This window comes from Solanum stenotomum, chromosome 12, assembly GCF_019186545.1.
Source record: "Solanum stenotomum isolate F172 chromosome 12, ASM1918654v1, whole genome shotgun sequence".
NCBI lineage: Eukaryota > Viridiplantae > Streptophyta > Magnoliopsida > Solanales > Solanaceae > Solanum > Solanum stenotomum.
Window position 1 is genome coordinate 29,505,804 of NC_064293.1, and position 16,022 is coordinate 29,521,825.

The 16,022-nt window shown below is 34.0% G+C and overlaps 2 protein-coding genes across 5 annotated transcripts in view; one reads left to right on the forward strand and one right to left on the reverse strand.

The window, feature by feature from the left end:
• The window catches only part of LOC125849413 (uncharacterized), a 13,862-nt gene extending 1,969 nt beyond the window's left edge, over positions 1-11,893 (forward strand). For all 4 annotated transcript variants that reach the window (XM_049529488.1, XM_049529490.1, XM_049529491.1 and 1 more), the window contains exons 3-5: positions 9,588-9,653; positions 10,356-10,817; positions 11,450-11,893. In XM_049529488.1, coding sequence (XP_049385445.1) covers positions 9,636-9,653; positions 10,356-10,817; positions 11,450-11,590 — 621 coding nt within the window. In that variant the 5' untranslated portion in view covers positions 9,588-9,635 and the 3' untranslated portion in view covers positions 11,591-11,893. The remainder of the gene's footprint in view (positions 1-9,587; positions 9,654-10,355; positions 10,818-11,449) is intronic.
• Positions 11,894-15,092: 3,199 nt separating this feature from the next.
• The window catches only part of LOC125847296 (leucine-rich repeat extensin-like protein 3), a 2,455-nt gene continuing 1,525 nt past the window's right edge, over positions 15,093-16,022 (reverse strand). Inside the window, exon 2 of the mRNA XM_049526946.1 lies at positions 15,093-15,158. Within this exon, the coding sequence (XP_049382903.1) occupies positions 15,093-15,158 (66 nt within the window). The remainder of the gene's footprint in view (positions 15,159-16,022) is intronic.

Below are 16,022 nucleotides of genomic sequence, written 5' to 3' on the forward strand. Positions count from 1 at the left end.
TACAAATACTGATTGCAAGCAATCTATTAGGACCTTTGACCCTTTCTGGTAGATGATCTACATTGTGTACAAAAAGATGGTCTTCCAAAGAAAAATCTCACTTTGCTAGATAGTCTACAACCTAATTGGGTTCCCGATAGCAATGAGTAAAGTTGCCTTTGTGTGATCCACCAGGGCAAAGATATCCTCAGTAATCGGATTGAGAGTGAGATTGCTAGTGTTCTTGCTCCTCAACGTATCTACCATAATCATAGAGTCAAACTCAATAGTGTCCTGCCTCAAGCCATTGTCTTTCAACCATTGCGCAGCATATTTGGCTGACATGGCATCTGCCACATGATAATTGTTGCACTGTATTGGGGTAGCAAAGGCAAACAGAAAATTTCCAGCATCATTTCTTGCCACACTACCAATGCCAGTCTTTCCAGTTTGCTCCAAGTAGCTCCCATTTGTATTAATTTTGATCTTCCCTGATTGAGGCATATTCCAAGTCACCTACCTGATGATAACCTTTGGTCTAAGCCTCTCCACCTCTTCACATAGTTGATTCCATTGGAATTCCATCTTGCAGTTAGGAAAAGTTCTATTCACTAGCAGCTTTGAGGTACCACATAATATGCTGCTCCATTCTTCCTGTGTAGAATCTGTTCTGGTTGCCATATCTACAAGCACATCTGATTCTTCAATAATTGCATTTTGGCCTCCCATATATAACCTTGAAAATGAACATCTCCGATTTTTCTCTCTAGACCATTAAGATAATCTCTGTCCCAGTTCTTTGAGCTTCTGTTGTAATCTCCACATAGGATTACCCTCAATTTCTTGTTCCCATTCATTACTCACAATCTCATGGAATTCAGGTTGTGTTGTGTAGAAATCCAGGAATTTGAAATACATCTTTCCAGTAGTTTGCTCATTATCACATTTCAGCAGCATGGGTCTATGATCAGAGCCAGCCCTAGGCAAGTGCCTCACAGTGTTGAAGTTGTAATCAGTGTTATCAAAAGCAAAAAGCACAAAAAAGCTCCAAGGTATGGTGGTGCTTCAAGTGCAAATAAAACATGGACTTGGTGAAAAAAGGCGCAAAGGGAGAAAAACTATATATATATGAACAAAGGAATAAAAAAAAAAGATTACGATAAAGTGAAATATCAATTGTTTAGTGTCGCCTCTTGAGAAGATGCTCGAAAGGGTTTCAGACCAATCAACTTAATTGGAGGGCTGTACAAGATCATTTCTAAGCTGATCACTGAAAGATTGAAAATAGTTATAGGGAAGCTAGTTGATGGACATCAAATGACATTCTTGAAAGGAAGACAAATCATGGATGCTGCTGTGTTGGCTTATGAAATGGTCGACTCTAGGGTAAAATAGAAGAAACTAGGCATCATATGCAAGCTAGATATTGAAAAAGCGTATGATCATGTTAATTGGAATTTCTTGCTAAATTTTTTGAAAGACATGGGCTTTGAAGAGAAATGGAATTGTTGGATACAGTTTGCATCTTGAATATAAGATTCTCACTCATTATAAATGGTAAGCCTGAAGGATTTTTTCAATCCCATAGAGGTCTTAGACAAGGAGACCCTATGTCACCTTTTTTTTTACTACCGACTATCAGAAGTGGCACAAATCAAACACTTAAGAGCAATCCTTACAATATTTGAGGGCATTTCAGGGCTTCATGTTAACTGGTCGAAAAGTTTCCTCTTCCCAATTAATCAGGTAGACAAATAACAAAGTCCAGCTGAGAATTTAGGATGTCAGATTGCCTGTGGGGGCTAAGAACAAGGAGTTGGAGGTATGGAATGAGGTGATGGAGAGATGTGAGAAAATGCTATCAAGATGGAAAAGTCAGTACCAATTACTAGGGGGTAGGTTGACTCTCATCAAGTCAGTACCAATTACTAGGGGGTAGGTTGACTCTCATCAAGTGGCACAAATCAAACACTTGAGCGCAATCCTTACAATATTTGAGGGCATTTCAGGGCTGGCTTCATGTTAACTGGTCGAAAAGTTTCCTCTTCCCAATTAATCAGGTAGACAAATAACAAAGTCCAGCTGAGAATCTAGGATGTTAGTTAGCTTCTTTGCCTACAAAGTACCAGGATTCTGTGGGGACCAGGAACAAGGAGTTGGAGGTATGGAATGAGGTGATGGAGAGATGTGAGAAAAGGCTATCAAGATGGAAAAGTCAGTACCAATTACTAGGGGGTAGGTTGACTCTCATCAAGTCAGTTTTAGATGGGCTACCTACCTATATGATGTGTCTATTTCCAATACCCAAGAGCACTATGAAGAAAATCAACAAAATGAGAAGATCCTTCATTTGGCAAGGGAACAAAGAAAACAGAGGCTACAACCTAGTGAAATGAGATATACTCACTTGAGCAGAAAACAAGGTGACCTTGGCATGAGAAATCTTAGCATCCAGAATAATTGCTTGCTACAAAAATGGTTATGGAGATTTTGTAATAGAGATAGAGCCCGATGGCGAAGATTCATAGTAGGGAAATATGGCTTGTTTAGCCAGTGGACTACTAAGGAGGTGATGGGGTCGTTTGGATGCAGTGTGTGGAAGACCATTAGAAGGCTGTGGCCACAGTTCAGTAACAATATCTATACTAATGTGGGCAATGGTCTGAAAACATATTTCTGGAATGAAATCTGGAAAGGGGATGATAGCCTAAGGAACTTATTCCCAAACCTCTACACCCTGAGCTTACAAAGATTTGCTACTGTTGCTCAAGTATGGAGCCAACAAGGGTGGAGCTTAGTGTTCAGGAGGACTTCTGAATGACTGGAATGTGGCCAGGCTACTTGAGGTGCTAAACACCCCACCAGCCATATCTCAAAGAAAGGATAAATCAATTTGGAAGCTACATAGCATAGGAATGTCACAGTTAAATCTTGCTACTTACTACTGGAGGATGAATGTTAATTAGTCAGTGACTAACAAGTAGCCTTGGAAGCTAATGTGGAAGACAAGAAGCCCATTAAAAGTAGCATTTTTTTTTTTTTGAGAAAGTTAACGGTATTATAAACATAGAAGTACACCAATAGTGAACTCCTGTAGTAATTACATCAAAAGTATAGAGGGTTTACCAAAAAGAATCAAAACACCTATCTCCCTCATAAACTATCTAAGAATAGGGTGATGTCCCCCGGATCCTTGGGAATAGAATGGATACACCAAAAGTAAAAGGTCACTAAACAATTCATTTTAATGCTTTGGAAAGGGATGCTCTTGTTCTCAAAACATCTCTGATTTCTCTCACTCCATATTGTCCACCAGATGCAGGCAGGGACAATCTTCCATCTCTCCTTGTGTCCTGACTGATTTCCATCTCTATTCCAACATGCTAGGACTTCTACAGTATTTCTAGGCATGGTCCGTGTGATACCTCTCAGGTTAATGAAATACTTCCATAGTTTCTCAGTCACTTTACAATGCAAAAAAAGATGATTTATTGTCTGTCTCAGATTCACAAAAAAAACATCTAGAGCACAAGTCCTTTCCTCTTTTCATTAAGGTATCCTGAGTCGGAACAAATTGTCTTGCAACAAGCCATGTGAAGTAAGCCACCTTATGTGGTATCTTCCCTTTTCAGATCATCTTCCAAGGCCACAACTCCTTGGTTTCAGTTGAAATGTCTAGTAATTTGTAGGCTAATTTCACCTTGAACTTGCCATCTTTCTCCAGCTTCCATGTCAATTTGTCTTCCTCACAAGTGAGGTTCTTGGCTTGTTCCAAGGTATTATAGAACTGAGTCATTCTCTCCACTTCCCAGTCATTGAGGAACCTTCTAAAAATCAAGTTCCATCCTTGTTCATTTCTGACTTCTACAATTGTAGCCATTTTCTGCTGATTGAGAATATAAATGTTTGGGAACTGTTGTCTCAAAGGTGTTTGTCCCATCCATATATCATTCCAGAGCAAGGTTTTCCTCCCATTTCCCACATTAATCACAGAGTTGCTCCAAATTCTTGGCCACTGATTTCTAATAGTTCTCCATAGACCCACACCATAAGGAGTATTAACCTCCTTAGTAGTCCATGATCCTTCCTTTCCATATCTTGCAAAGATAGTGTCCTTCCATAAGCTCTGATCATCTGTTGCTAGTCTCCAGAGCCATTTTAGCAGAAGGCTCTTATTGTGGGCTTTCAAATTCTTAATTCCCAGACCTCCCTCTTTTTTGTTGGAAATAACAACATCCCACTTAATCAAGTGAAATTTCTTAACCCCTTCCCCATTACCTTGCCAAAGAAACTTTCTTCTGATTGTGTGCAGCCTCTGAATGATCTGTGGTTGATCATAAGAAAAGCTTGCCTTACCCATGAGGCATTACAAAAAAAGGGATGCAGTTTTGCTCAAGATGCTTATGTGTGAGCAGAAAGCAGAAGTAAATAATCATTTGTTCATTCACTGTAAAGCAGCTTCAAAATTGTGGAATATGTTTTTGTGTATACTAGGGGTTACCTGGGTGATGCCAAATACAACCATGGAACTCTTTAATAGCTGGACAAGAATTGGCAACAGAGGAAAAGTGAAGACTGGTGGAAGACTAGCCCCCTGTATATGGTGGACTCTATGGAAAAAGAAAGGCATGCTAGGTGTTTTAAAGGACAAAATGATAGTTTTGACTTCTCTGAATATGGACTCTTGTGGCATGGTTGATATTGGGCAAACAGGTTCTAAATACACAAGGTGCAACAACTGGACACCTAGCAAAAGGATATGGAAAAGGCTGAACAGAGTATTCATTAATAGCTTATGGGCTCAGAATTACAACCAGCGTTATCAAAGGTGTGCTAAGCACGCTTAAGCCCTGAAGCAGTCTTTGTTGGAACCATCTGTCCGTATCTGATCATTTTTATCCGCACATTTGTTATCATCAGCCATCCTTTTTTCCTTGGTACAATTTACCTCAGCTTGATCAGTAACTATAGCATTCTTTCCAGTAGGAACCTTCTCCTCTGCCCTCTTCTGTTCCAATTCTCTACATTGAGTTGTTGAGTGCCCCAAGATTTTGCAATATCTACAAAATTTAGTTACTATAGGAGAGTCCTCATTGGTCCTACAATTTGTTTTACGCAATTCCATCCGTGACAGTGGAATGGAGTTCCAGCAAAAGCACCCAGATAGGGACTACAGGAGAGTCCTCATCTGGTCTGAAATCCGGAGTGCATTTCTCTAGCCACATCACTTGACCCTCTATTTCAATAGATCACTTATACCAAACATTTTTAAAATCTTCCTCATTGGAAAAATCTGAAAACATAATGCAAAAATCGTAAACTCGAATCTTAACTTTACCTCTGATAAATTTGGAGCGGATCTTTTCAATCTGTGGCCTAGTGCTCATGAATTTACCCACCAGAGTTAGTTTCACTCTTCAGCAGTAACCCCATTGTAATCGCTTGATTTGAAAATGATTGCCAGCATGCCATTGTGAGTATCATAACGAGCTTTCACTTATGGATTCCCAAATCGATGATTACTAGGCTTGGGATAGCACTTAGCGGGCGATTGAATTGCTTTAGAATGTTAGATTTCTGTGGAATTTTCTCCACAGCTAAGGTCGCCATAGTAGTATCAATGTTTTTATCTACCAGTCGCTCCGTGCCGGGTCTACTGGTGTTCCCATGGGACGGAGCGTGAGGCTCAATCGCGAGAGAGAACAACCGTTGAGAAATAATGGTCATGTATTGTATGGAAAACTTTTTCTGATTACTTATTTTTATAAAGTGTAGAATGTGAAATAACAACAAGGGTAAGTAATACATGGATAAAGAAACTAAAGATAAATTGACCCTCGTGATAGTAAAGAAACTTTTATTTTGGTTAACAAGTAAACATATATTTTTATATTGCACTTTTTTGAGAATGAATACTAACTTTTAATACATCAAATCAAATATCCAAATAATCCACGCATTACAAGCCATACATTACTAATCTTTGCATTACAATCCAGGCATTATGCAAAGCGAAGCCCGGTATTTAAGTGGAGAAGGGTAGAGGGGCGGGCCCATTATCCATCGAGTTTAGAAGGCTGTGATTGGTCCAAAGGGCGGGTCACAGATGGATTTCTCGGTTATAAAAAAAAAAAAAAAAAAAAAAAACAATCCAGGCATTATGTTTATCTTACCTTATAGAAAAAGGAAAATCTTACATTATAAATCCTTTATCTCTAAACCAAACAACCCTTTAGTGATAAAGATGTATGCCTAGCGTCATCCTGGATCCACTACTAGTATTAAGTATTTGTGCAATATGTCACTTCTCTCTTTGTCGAATACTCAGTTGACTCACACTAGTCTCATACAATAATGTTAGGTAGAGTATTTTTTATTGATACTTCCCTCTTCCTAGCAAAAAGGAAAGTTGTCTCTGTCATGAGCGGATATGGGTAGATTCATGTGGAAATATGTTTTCATCTGTCTGGCTTGGAAAATGATAAACATTCAGGATCTCATCTTTTCCATGATCTTGGCCATAGGACTTGGAATTAAATTATTCTGAAGAAGCGACATGAAAGATAAAATTGAACCTACTTTGTCTGCTTCATGATTAGACAATATCTGAACTTTTTATGCTACAACTAGAAGAGCTAATGGAGAATCTACATAGAAATTCAGGCTGAGTTATACATTTTACAAGGCATTAGTTCTTTTTTTTAAAAAAGTTACTATTTTCAGTTCTCCTGAAAAATATTTTCAATCAAACACCATTAGAAAGGAGTGTTTCAGTTTTACTCCTCTCTAATTGTGTATGGCTTTGGTTTTTTTGATAAGTAATGGTGAATTTAATAAATGGATTCTAACAAGGAATCAACATCAGTTACATAGGGGCCAAGTGGCACCAATTAGCTAACAAGAAAATACATGTAAGTTTAAGACTGTATATTTCTCCTTTTGCCAAAATTTTGTTTGAGTTTTTAGAAATACAGAAAAAGGAAGTTCATGATTTTTTTCTAACTGTTTCCAATCTGTTGATCTCAGTTTAAGTTATGGAATTGGATTACCTTTCCTTTTTTGCAAAATTCACTTGTTGGATCAAAGAGAGGAAATGATCATTTAAATTTCTGTCACCAATTACTTCTCATTGCCTTGAAAGGGAATCTGTTTTCTAATTGCCATGAGTTATATGTTATTGATGTGTTTGTTGGGAAACAATATTACAAATGCAAGAATGATTAATATTTCTGAATTATTGTTTTAGTTGTTTTAGTCGAACATAACTTCCTGAGTGGATTAGGATTCTTATTATTTTAGTTTTATAGGACTTTGTTATTTCTAATTTATTAGGACGCTTGCTATTGTAAACCTCTATTTAAGAGAGTTGACATTATTAATAAAATAAGTTGGATTTTATCAAGTTTCAGAGATTCGGAACTTTCTCAAACAAGTTCCTAGATCTGCAATTCCCTGAATGAATTACAAATTTCAGCAATCATAGGCAAGTCAAGGAACAAGAACAGGGGCTTAGACCTGTCTATTGGACCTGACTTTTCAGTTAATCGTCCAACGACTCGATCCAGAACTAGGGACCATAACATTATACTGCTAAATCTTCTGAAAATGAGAATCTACGTTATTGGAAGGACATATTAAATGCTGGCATGAATGCTCATCTTAGTGTAATTAATCACTGGATATTATTAGTGATTAAATATTTATACTTAGCTTTCGTCCTGGATCAACAGCTAGTATTATATAGTTGTGCAATGTCTCACTTCTCCTTCTGTAGGATACTCAGTTGGCTGATACTTCTCATAACATAGTGTTCAGAAGAGTATTTTCAATTGGTACTTGTCTCTTCTTGAAAAAAAGTATAGTTATCTTTGTCATGAGTGTCATAGACTCTTGTTTAAACAAGTATTTATCTGTCTGCCTTGAGAACCTAGTTCTGTCATTTTTTTTCCTACCCACCTTGGATGTTATTACTAAGTTGAGACAATTAGGGCCTGTTTGGAAGGACACCCTAGTAATTGGATTTGGTGTAATTGATGTAATTACACTGTCTTGTCTTGTTTGGAAGGACATGTAATTACTTGGTCAACAGGTAATTGATGTAATTGGCAGGGCTAATTACACTCTACAATTCACAGGCAGAAGCTGTGAATTGCTGGTAATTACATGGTGTAATTACCATGATTACTTTTTCATTTTTTTTAATTTCTATTTTTATTTTTTTTGTTTTAATTTTTTTTACTTCTATTATTTTAATTTCTTTTTATTTTTATTTTTATTATTCTAAAAATTTGTAAAAGTCTATTTTTTATTTTTTATTATTATATTTCATTTTATTCTTGTTCTCAACCTTACTTTACGTGATTCTATGTAATTTTCTCGTATTATCTATTTCTTTATGCCATGCTTATTTTCTCATTAGCATAATTTTATTAGTATTCTAATTTTTAAATTAAAATAGAATTTATTGTTAAGTAAGGTTATAGACTTACGTTTTCTTTATTATGAAGAAACAAAAATAAATCATATTTATTGCTATGTTGAAATTTGTTACAAGAGTATTATGTTAAATTTTTTGTTTTGAATTTATTACTTATGTTATATTTTCAGTTTCATATGTTTTAGTAATGTTGAATTTACATTGCATGTCATTTTTTAATTGGACTTGACAGATTATATTTTTGTCAAATATTTAATAATTTATGATATTTTATTTATATATTACTATTCTTTTTATCAAACATGCATTTCACAATGTTCGTAGAAACTTCTTACTTTTAGTTGTTACGATCAATTCAATTGAAATATATTAATTTGAAAAAATATAAATCAATTATTTTTTCATAATATTAGTTACAGTAAATATGTTTATTAATTAATATATTTTCAAAAAAGAATATATATCTTAAATATTTAATTTAATGTCATTTATAAAATTTCTTATTTTTCTAGTATAAATTTTAAATGATTAATTTTTATTTTTAAAATTTATTATAATTTTATGATTGTAATTGTGCATCCAAACAGAACATGTGTAATTACACTGTAGCATCCAAACATGACATGTGTAATTACAGTGGTAACCAAACAGGTCAGTGTAATTACTAGGCTTACACCAATTCCAATTACCTGGTAGCTTTCCAAACAGATCCTTAGTGATATAGCTGGAATATTTCTTGTAACTGTCTTATCATTTTACCAGCCATTCTTGAAGTAGGTTACCATTGGGGACCAAAGGCATACATGTACGTGGAATATCATTTACTTCAAGGGATAATACCAAAATAAAGGAAATTAAATGGAACCTACAAAGTTTCTAGTTGACTCAACCATGACTTAATGCATTTTCTCCTCTTTCATGCATATTCCTGGAAGTAATCTTTGAACATTGTCTCTTTAACTAGCACTGTAGTTTCACCACAGTTCTTTCCCTCTCTTTTTGTTATTTCCGTCCTTCTGTTTTGTCTTCTTCATTTATGTTTGATGATTCTGTGAACTGAAGCCATGTAGCATTTGATCTAAATAATTTAAAATAATTCTATCATTGCTTTAAGAAATTGCAAATAAACATTTCATCTTATCCTTCACTAACCCTTGTCTGTAATCTGCAGATATTTACTACAGTTGTCTTCTTCTCTTCATTTAATGAGATATCAGTGATGCCTCATCAGAATCAGGTATGATTGTCATCAGGGAATAGAGTGAATTGTGGAACAAATAGGAAATAATACAATACTTGTAGAGTTGCAGTGAATATATCGCTTCCCTTATAAGGTAATTTAGGTAATGAAAATCCTACATATAACAAGGAAGAAGAATCATTGGTATGAAATGAACAATATACGTCACATCCTAATTCTATGCTGTATTAAGGTCTCCCTGGTTCATAAACTCTAAGCTGACTGGTCATATCTCTCTACCTAGAGAAATTAGGGAAAATATCATCGACTCTTAAGATTCTATAAGCACTTGATTGGTACATATACTTTTTAAGTTTGTAACTTTACCTGCTTTCTTAACCTAGTGATGAAGTTACCTAATATGTTGAACCCCTGAAGGACGATGACCATAAATAGTTGGAACAAGTCGTCATTGCCTTTAAAAAGCAAATATTTCAACTATTTATTTTCATATTAGGCCAAAATCAATTGAAAAAAAAGAAACTTAAGAGTTCCATTATTTTTAGTCAAATAGAAAAAGATATAACCAAAATAACGGAGTTGCAATTGTGTACTTCTTTTTGTTATATCTTTTAGATGCAATGACTTTTTCGTAGGACAAATCTGTTTTAAAAAAAATTACTTGGTTAGAGCTCCTTTATATATACTCCTCTTCCTCTTCTCCCTAAAATGATTAACATGAAAGTAACAACAACACAGGGACAAAATGGGCAGCAGGGTGTGTGGATGTACCAATGCATCCATTGTAAAAAAAACTTCCCTTCAAGCCAGGCCATAGCAGGCCATACAAAGGGTCATTTCAGAGATGGCTGGGTTAAAGGAACCCCCCAGAGCAAAGTATTTGTACTATTTTCTGAGTATCAGCAGCAGCAGGGTTCTATTACTGACTCTTCAATTCCCGAGAAACATGTTTTTTCTGCAGCAACATCTGACACTCACTTAACAGATGCTCATCGATTGCCAATAGGTGATGTGCAGAATTCCAGAAGCCTGGTCGTACGGCCTCCATCTCCAGCTTCAGCTTCGTCTAGCAGACAACCACGAATCCCTAGGCATCATTTGAGGCTTCGTGATCTGAAGATACTAGCTAGGCTAAGGGCTCGTCTTACCAGAGAGGAGCAAGAAGTCATTTTGCGTCTTCTTGATAGTGCTATGGAACAGGTTCATTCATTAATTTAAATATGCACTTGCTCGATTTTATTTTTTTTCCTTCATCACTTGTATAATTTTCTTAGGTGTCATTTGGTTCTAAACTAGGGATTATATCAATCCCACTTTTTATATGAGATGAGTGATACCAGGATTTTGGTATAGAAATAACACTGATCTTAGGTTATACTTCCAATCAAATACAGATAGGTTTAACCTCAAAATCTATAATGGGATAGCCCAATTAATCCCTTGAACCAAACAATTGCTTAAAGAAGTCCTTTTCATATCTTACTCGAATGAATTGCCACCATCTTTATGAATTTGGTTAATCCACCATGAATTATATTTTCAATAGTAGTGTTCAAGAAATTAATGTGTGGTTAGCTTTTTCACCTCCTGTACCACCAACATGCTTGGTCCTGTTAGAAAGATTGGAATATCAATCTCATCGAGACAAACTACAAAAACTCATGCTTCAGGAGCAGAATCTTTATCAAATTCTAGTGTTTCCACGACAACTAATCAATTTTGTTCTACCTAATCCCTCTTTCATGTCCACATATTTTTCCAGCTTAGGATGTCGGAAATCTTTGTTGAATGCAACTAATTTGATGATTGATAGGGGTATTATTTTGTTACAGGCAAAACAATCAAGAAAGAAGAGCACTGAGGCGGAGGTGATCCCAAATAGAAACTCAGAAGCAGCAGCTGCGATTGGAACTACTGACACAGATACCGATGTCTCTTCTGAGGAATCGGATGATGAGTCCAAAACTATGTGATCATATGGTTAAAGCATATATGCAATAGTTTCTGGGCTATTTCTTATTAGTTATGGTTCTGAAGACCGTTCGAATTATTAGTGAAGTGTTCTATTAGATATATGAACAGTATAATGTTGTTGCTTTTTTAGATCATCTAAGAGTAGAGTTGAACAAGGTTCTTCCCTTTGTCCCCTCTGTTGAATTAATGTATATGTGACTGCTACTGAGGCATTGTCTGTGACTGTGTGAGGCCTTGGTTGCTTTATTAATTGAAGATATATGTATGTTTTGCTATTCTGAAGGAAGCCAATTGTTACACTTCTAGCATAGGGTGATGATAGAGTAATTTCATGGCAGGTTATAAAAAATAATAGTGATGGGATAATTTTTTTTTTTTAATCTTGTTTGGTTATATGTATGTTTTGCAATTCTGAAGGAAGCCAATTGTTACACTTCTAGCATAGGGTGATGATAGAGTAATTTCATGGCAGGTTATAAAAAATAATAGTGATGGGATAATTTTTTTTTTTATCTTGTTTGGTTGCCATGCTTGGGATAACTTATCCCACCATTTATATCATAGTGATGGGATAAGTTATCTCATATACATGGTGGGATAAGTTATTCCATGATAGCTAACCCCAGGATAACTTATCCTGGGATGACTTGTTCCCAACCAAACGACATATTAGATGGTTGAAGTAGAGGTGGGGGTGGGGTGGGGTGGATTACTTGGAAAATTACGTATGGAGTTAATAAATCGTGAATTGTTTACATTTTTTTTTAGATGTATGATTTTATTTTGGGAAAATTACGCGGTTAAGCAAATTTATACTACTTAATTACTCATCATAGCTATAGTTTGCTATAATTACCACTCACGACTAACATTATACATTAATTACGCGGGCTGACTTAGAGTTTGTATAATTGGTCATGTTTGTATATGTATAATTCGTCAGAATATACAAATACATATGTATAATATACAATTATCTAACTTATATACATATACAATTCACCTCTCTCCCACTCTCTGCCCTCTCTTGCTCGCCTCTCTCCTCTCTCTCCCAATCTCGCNTCAAACTATAGCTATGGAGAGTAATTAGACTATTTTTGAGTGGCTATATGTGAATGTTCCCCTTTTATTTTAACTTGTATAGATGTACTAAGTATCTCTTTCAACAGTATATTGTTTATTTTGGCCAAGATTTGTGAAATAAAATAGGCCAAAATATCATTATGATGTCTTGATGATCCATTCATCTTGTTGGTGGTGGCTGCATTTTTCGTAAAGGATTTTTTATTGAGAACAACGAAACGAATTGGTGAGGAACTGAAAACGTATCCATCGAAACATTAAAGGATTAGGATTTCCAAAAAATGGTAACAGACAAATAAGGTGAAAAGTTAAATGCATTTATTATAGTCAAAGGGTAGTTTTGATTATTTCTTAAAAAAATAACACAACTTTGACCGATTTTGAATTTTAAAATCCCAAATGCAATATTTTCCCACTTCCTTTGATTGGCACTTCCAATAAAATGGTAATAATGTTTGGACAAATAAATTTAAAAGGTTAAATGTATGTATTATAATCAAAGGGTAATTTTGAATATTTCTTTAAAAAAATAAAAGAAACTCAACTTTGACATGTTTTTAATTTTGAAACTCCAAATGCAATATTTTCCCGCTTCATCTTTTTTTTTTCTTTCTTATTACTTATTAGACTCAGAAATAAAAAATGTTAGAATCTAATATTAAATTTCTTGTTTTATTCACATTTATGATTACTATTTTTCTTTTTCTGAAAGAAAGTTTAGCCTTATATAATCTTAATTAGAGTTGTCAATATGGGCTAGCCACTCCACCAGGACTAATCCATACAAGCTTTAGAATTTGATGAGCTAGGATGATTGACCAATTTTTTGTGGGCCAAAAAACAACTAGCCCAACCATTAGTACGTGGGCTGCAGATCGTGGTGGGTCAACCCATTTTTTAAAAAAATATTCTTTTTATAAATTTTTTAAAATTAAATTACTTTAAAAATATTAACATAAATATCGACAAGAGAATATTACATGATTAGAGTTACTACTGGTTAACCAAATCCACTAATAAAATAATCTTTATATTATTTATTAAGTTTGACTTCAAGTAAAAATATAAGTAGCTAAATAGAGATATTAACCTAATTGTTTTTTAATGATCACAAAAAATATGACAATATTTCAATCATTAAATAAAAGTGAAAAATGAACTCCTTAAAAAATTCATGAAACTTATGGCGTATTCACATCATCTTCATCGAATGAGCTTGTGGTAAGGTTGTCTTAACATCTTCATTTTCATCTACGGTTTATATGCAATATCAATTAGTTAAACATAAGAAAAGCACCAAATTTAAGAACTACGTATAATATTTAACTGTACATAAAAATATTACCTGTTTGAAAAAAATCACGCAGCAAGTTTCCAGTAGAAACAAGTGTTTGAATATTTTCATGATGGATGCAACTTCTATACTTTGTGAGAACACGTCCACCAATAGTGGATGATGATTCCGATGATACAGTAGGGATACTAAGTACATCACCTTTTGATGATTCTAAATTTTGATGTTTAAAACTTTACATAGACTTTGAGTTTAAACTTTTGTTACTTTTAATACTCTATATTATTTTTATTTTTTAATTAATTTTTTATTTAGACCACCGACCGGCTCAACCTATATTGCTGAAGCTCCCACAGAGTAATAGGCTTATTCAGAATGGGCTAATTTTATTTTTTTTAAATGAGCTTCAAAAATCTTAGCCCAACCCTATTAAATCACGAATTATGCCAGATCGGCCCAATAAGCATAGCCATATTGACGACTCTAATATAAACATTAAGCTAGTAACAATATCATCATCATCTCTCTCTTTTTATTTTTTTACAAAGGAAAATAACATTGAATTTCACTAATTTCCTATTTTTAACCGCTAAGAGCATGAATTCAAATGAAGCTATAGAGCAAGAAATTCTAAATAAGCACATGACCAAATGCACTCAAAAACAACCTTAAAAAGTTATAAATTGAATTTAGTATCCCATTTACAATTTGTGTGTACATAATTATTTTTATAAGTTGAATAAAAATAATTGATATTCGTCTACAAATAAATATCTATTTCTATTAAGGATTAGGGGTATTTGCTATTATGTTTAATTTGATTTTCAATAGAAAAAGAATCAAATCAAACCGGTTTAAAAATACAAATGAAAATATCAATCAAATCGAACATTTTTTAGTTTGATTTTCTTAAGTTTATCATTGTCACGTGAAATATAAATTCATCAATTCAGTGAAACAAGAGCTACAAGCAAAACTAATTATAATATTTGCCAACATTATTGTTAATGTTTTAATATATTTCAAAGAAAATTATTTTTCACTCTCCAACCAAACACCAAAAAACATAATTCAGAAAAGTATTTTGCAAAAAATATTTTTGCGATACCAACCCTGATAAAGGCTTATAGTTTATCAATGTCCTTACTGCGTTTCACGCTTTTCAAGACCTCAATCCAAGCCCCCAGTCTCTAAAACTTCAGCATGGATGTATAAATGACATACAACTGTTTTAAGTATTTTATATATAGTGGGACTGTGACCTTCTCTTAACCCAATCCCTTGCTTGCCCCTCAAAACTCACTATCGAGTTGTAAACCGAAGTAGATCAAGAGAAGGGTTTAGTTTTCGTTTGTAGGGAGACATTGGAATTTTAGAGGAAAGCATAAATGTATAAATTTTAAATGGTTAACATTCCAAATGACATATTTTCAAGTACGATTTGAACTTCTAATTTACATGAACTAGCATAAGAGTTGAAATAGTTGTGATATAGTTTTATTACTTGTATAACAAGTTTTCATACACATATTCAAAAATAAAAGATATGGTTCATTTGATAAGCATAAAGCATATAGGTATAAATATATAAGTAGTTATCAAAAGATTTTTATAATTAATAGCAAGTCGTGTACTCATTACTTCTCTTTAGACTTCCTCTGATTCTAAATTGCTTTTTTATGAGATTATTGATATTTTTACCTTTAAAGATATCTCTGTTCGAATTTTCTTTTATCTGTTTTTTTTTTTGCTCCCTTTTCTATTTACCTTTTCTCTTGGCCGGCAACAATCATCATATTCCATGTGCTTTTTGAGGTACCATCTATTTTCTTTTCTTGTGCAATGTAATTATAGTGTTGACTATATATAGTCATGGAATATCAATTTCATACGTTTCATTCTATAGATCAGTATGGAATCATCGTAATCTATTATTTAATTTATCAATTTATGATAACAACACTGAATCTAACCTATATGATTCACAGTAATTGGCAAATCTACTTCTATCATTATCACTATGTCAAGTTTTTTCACAAAACATAATATTTTCT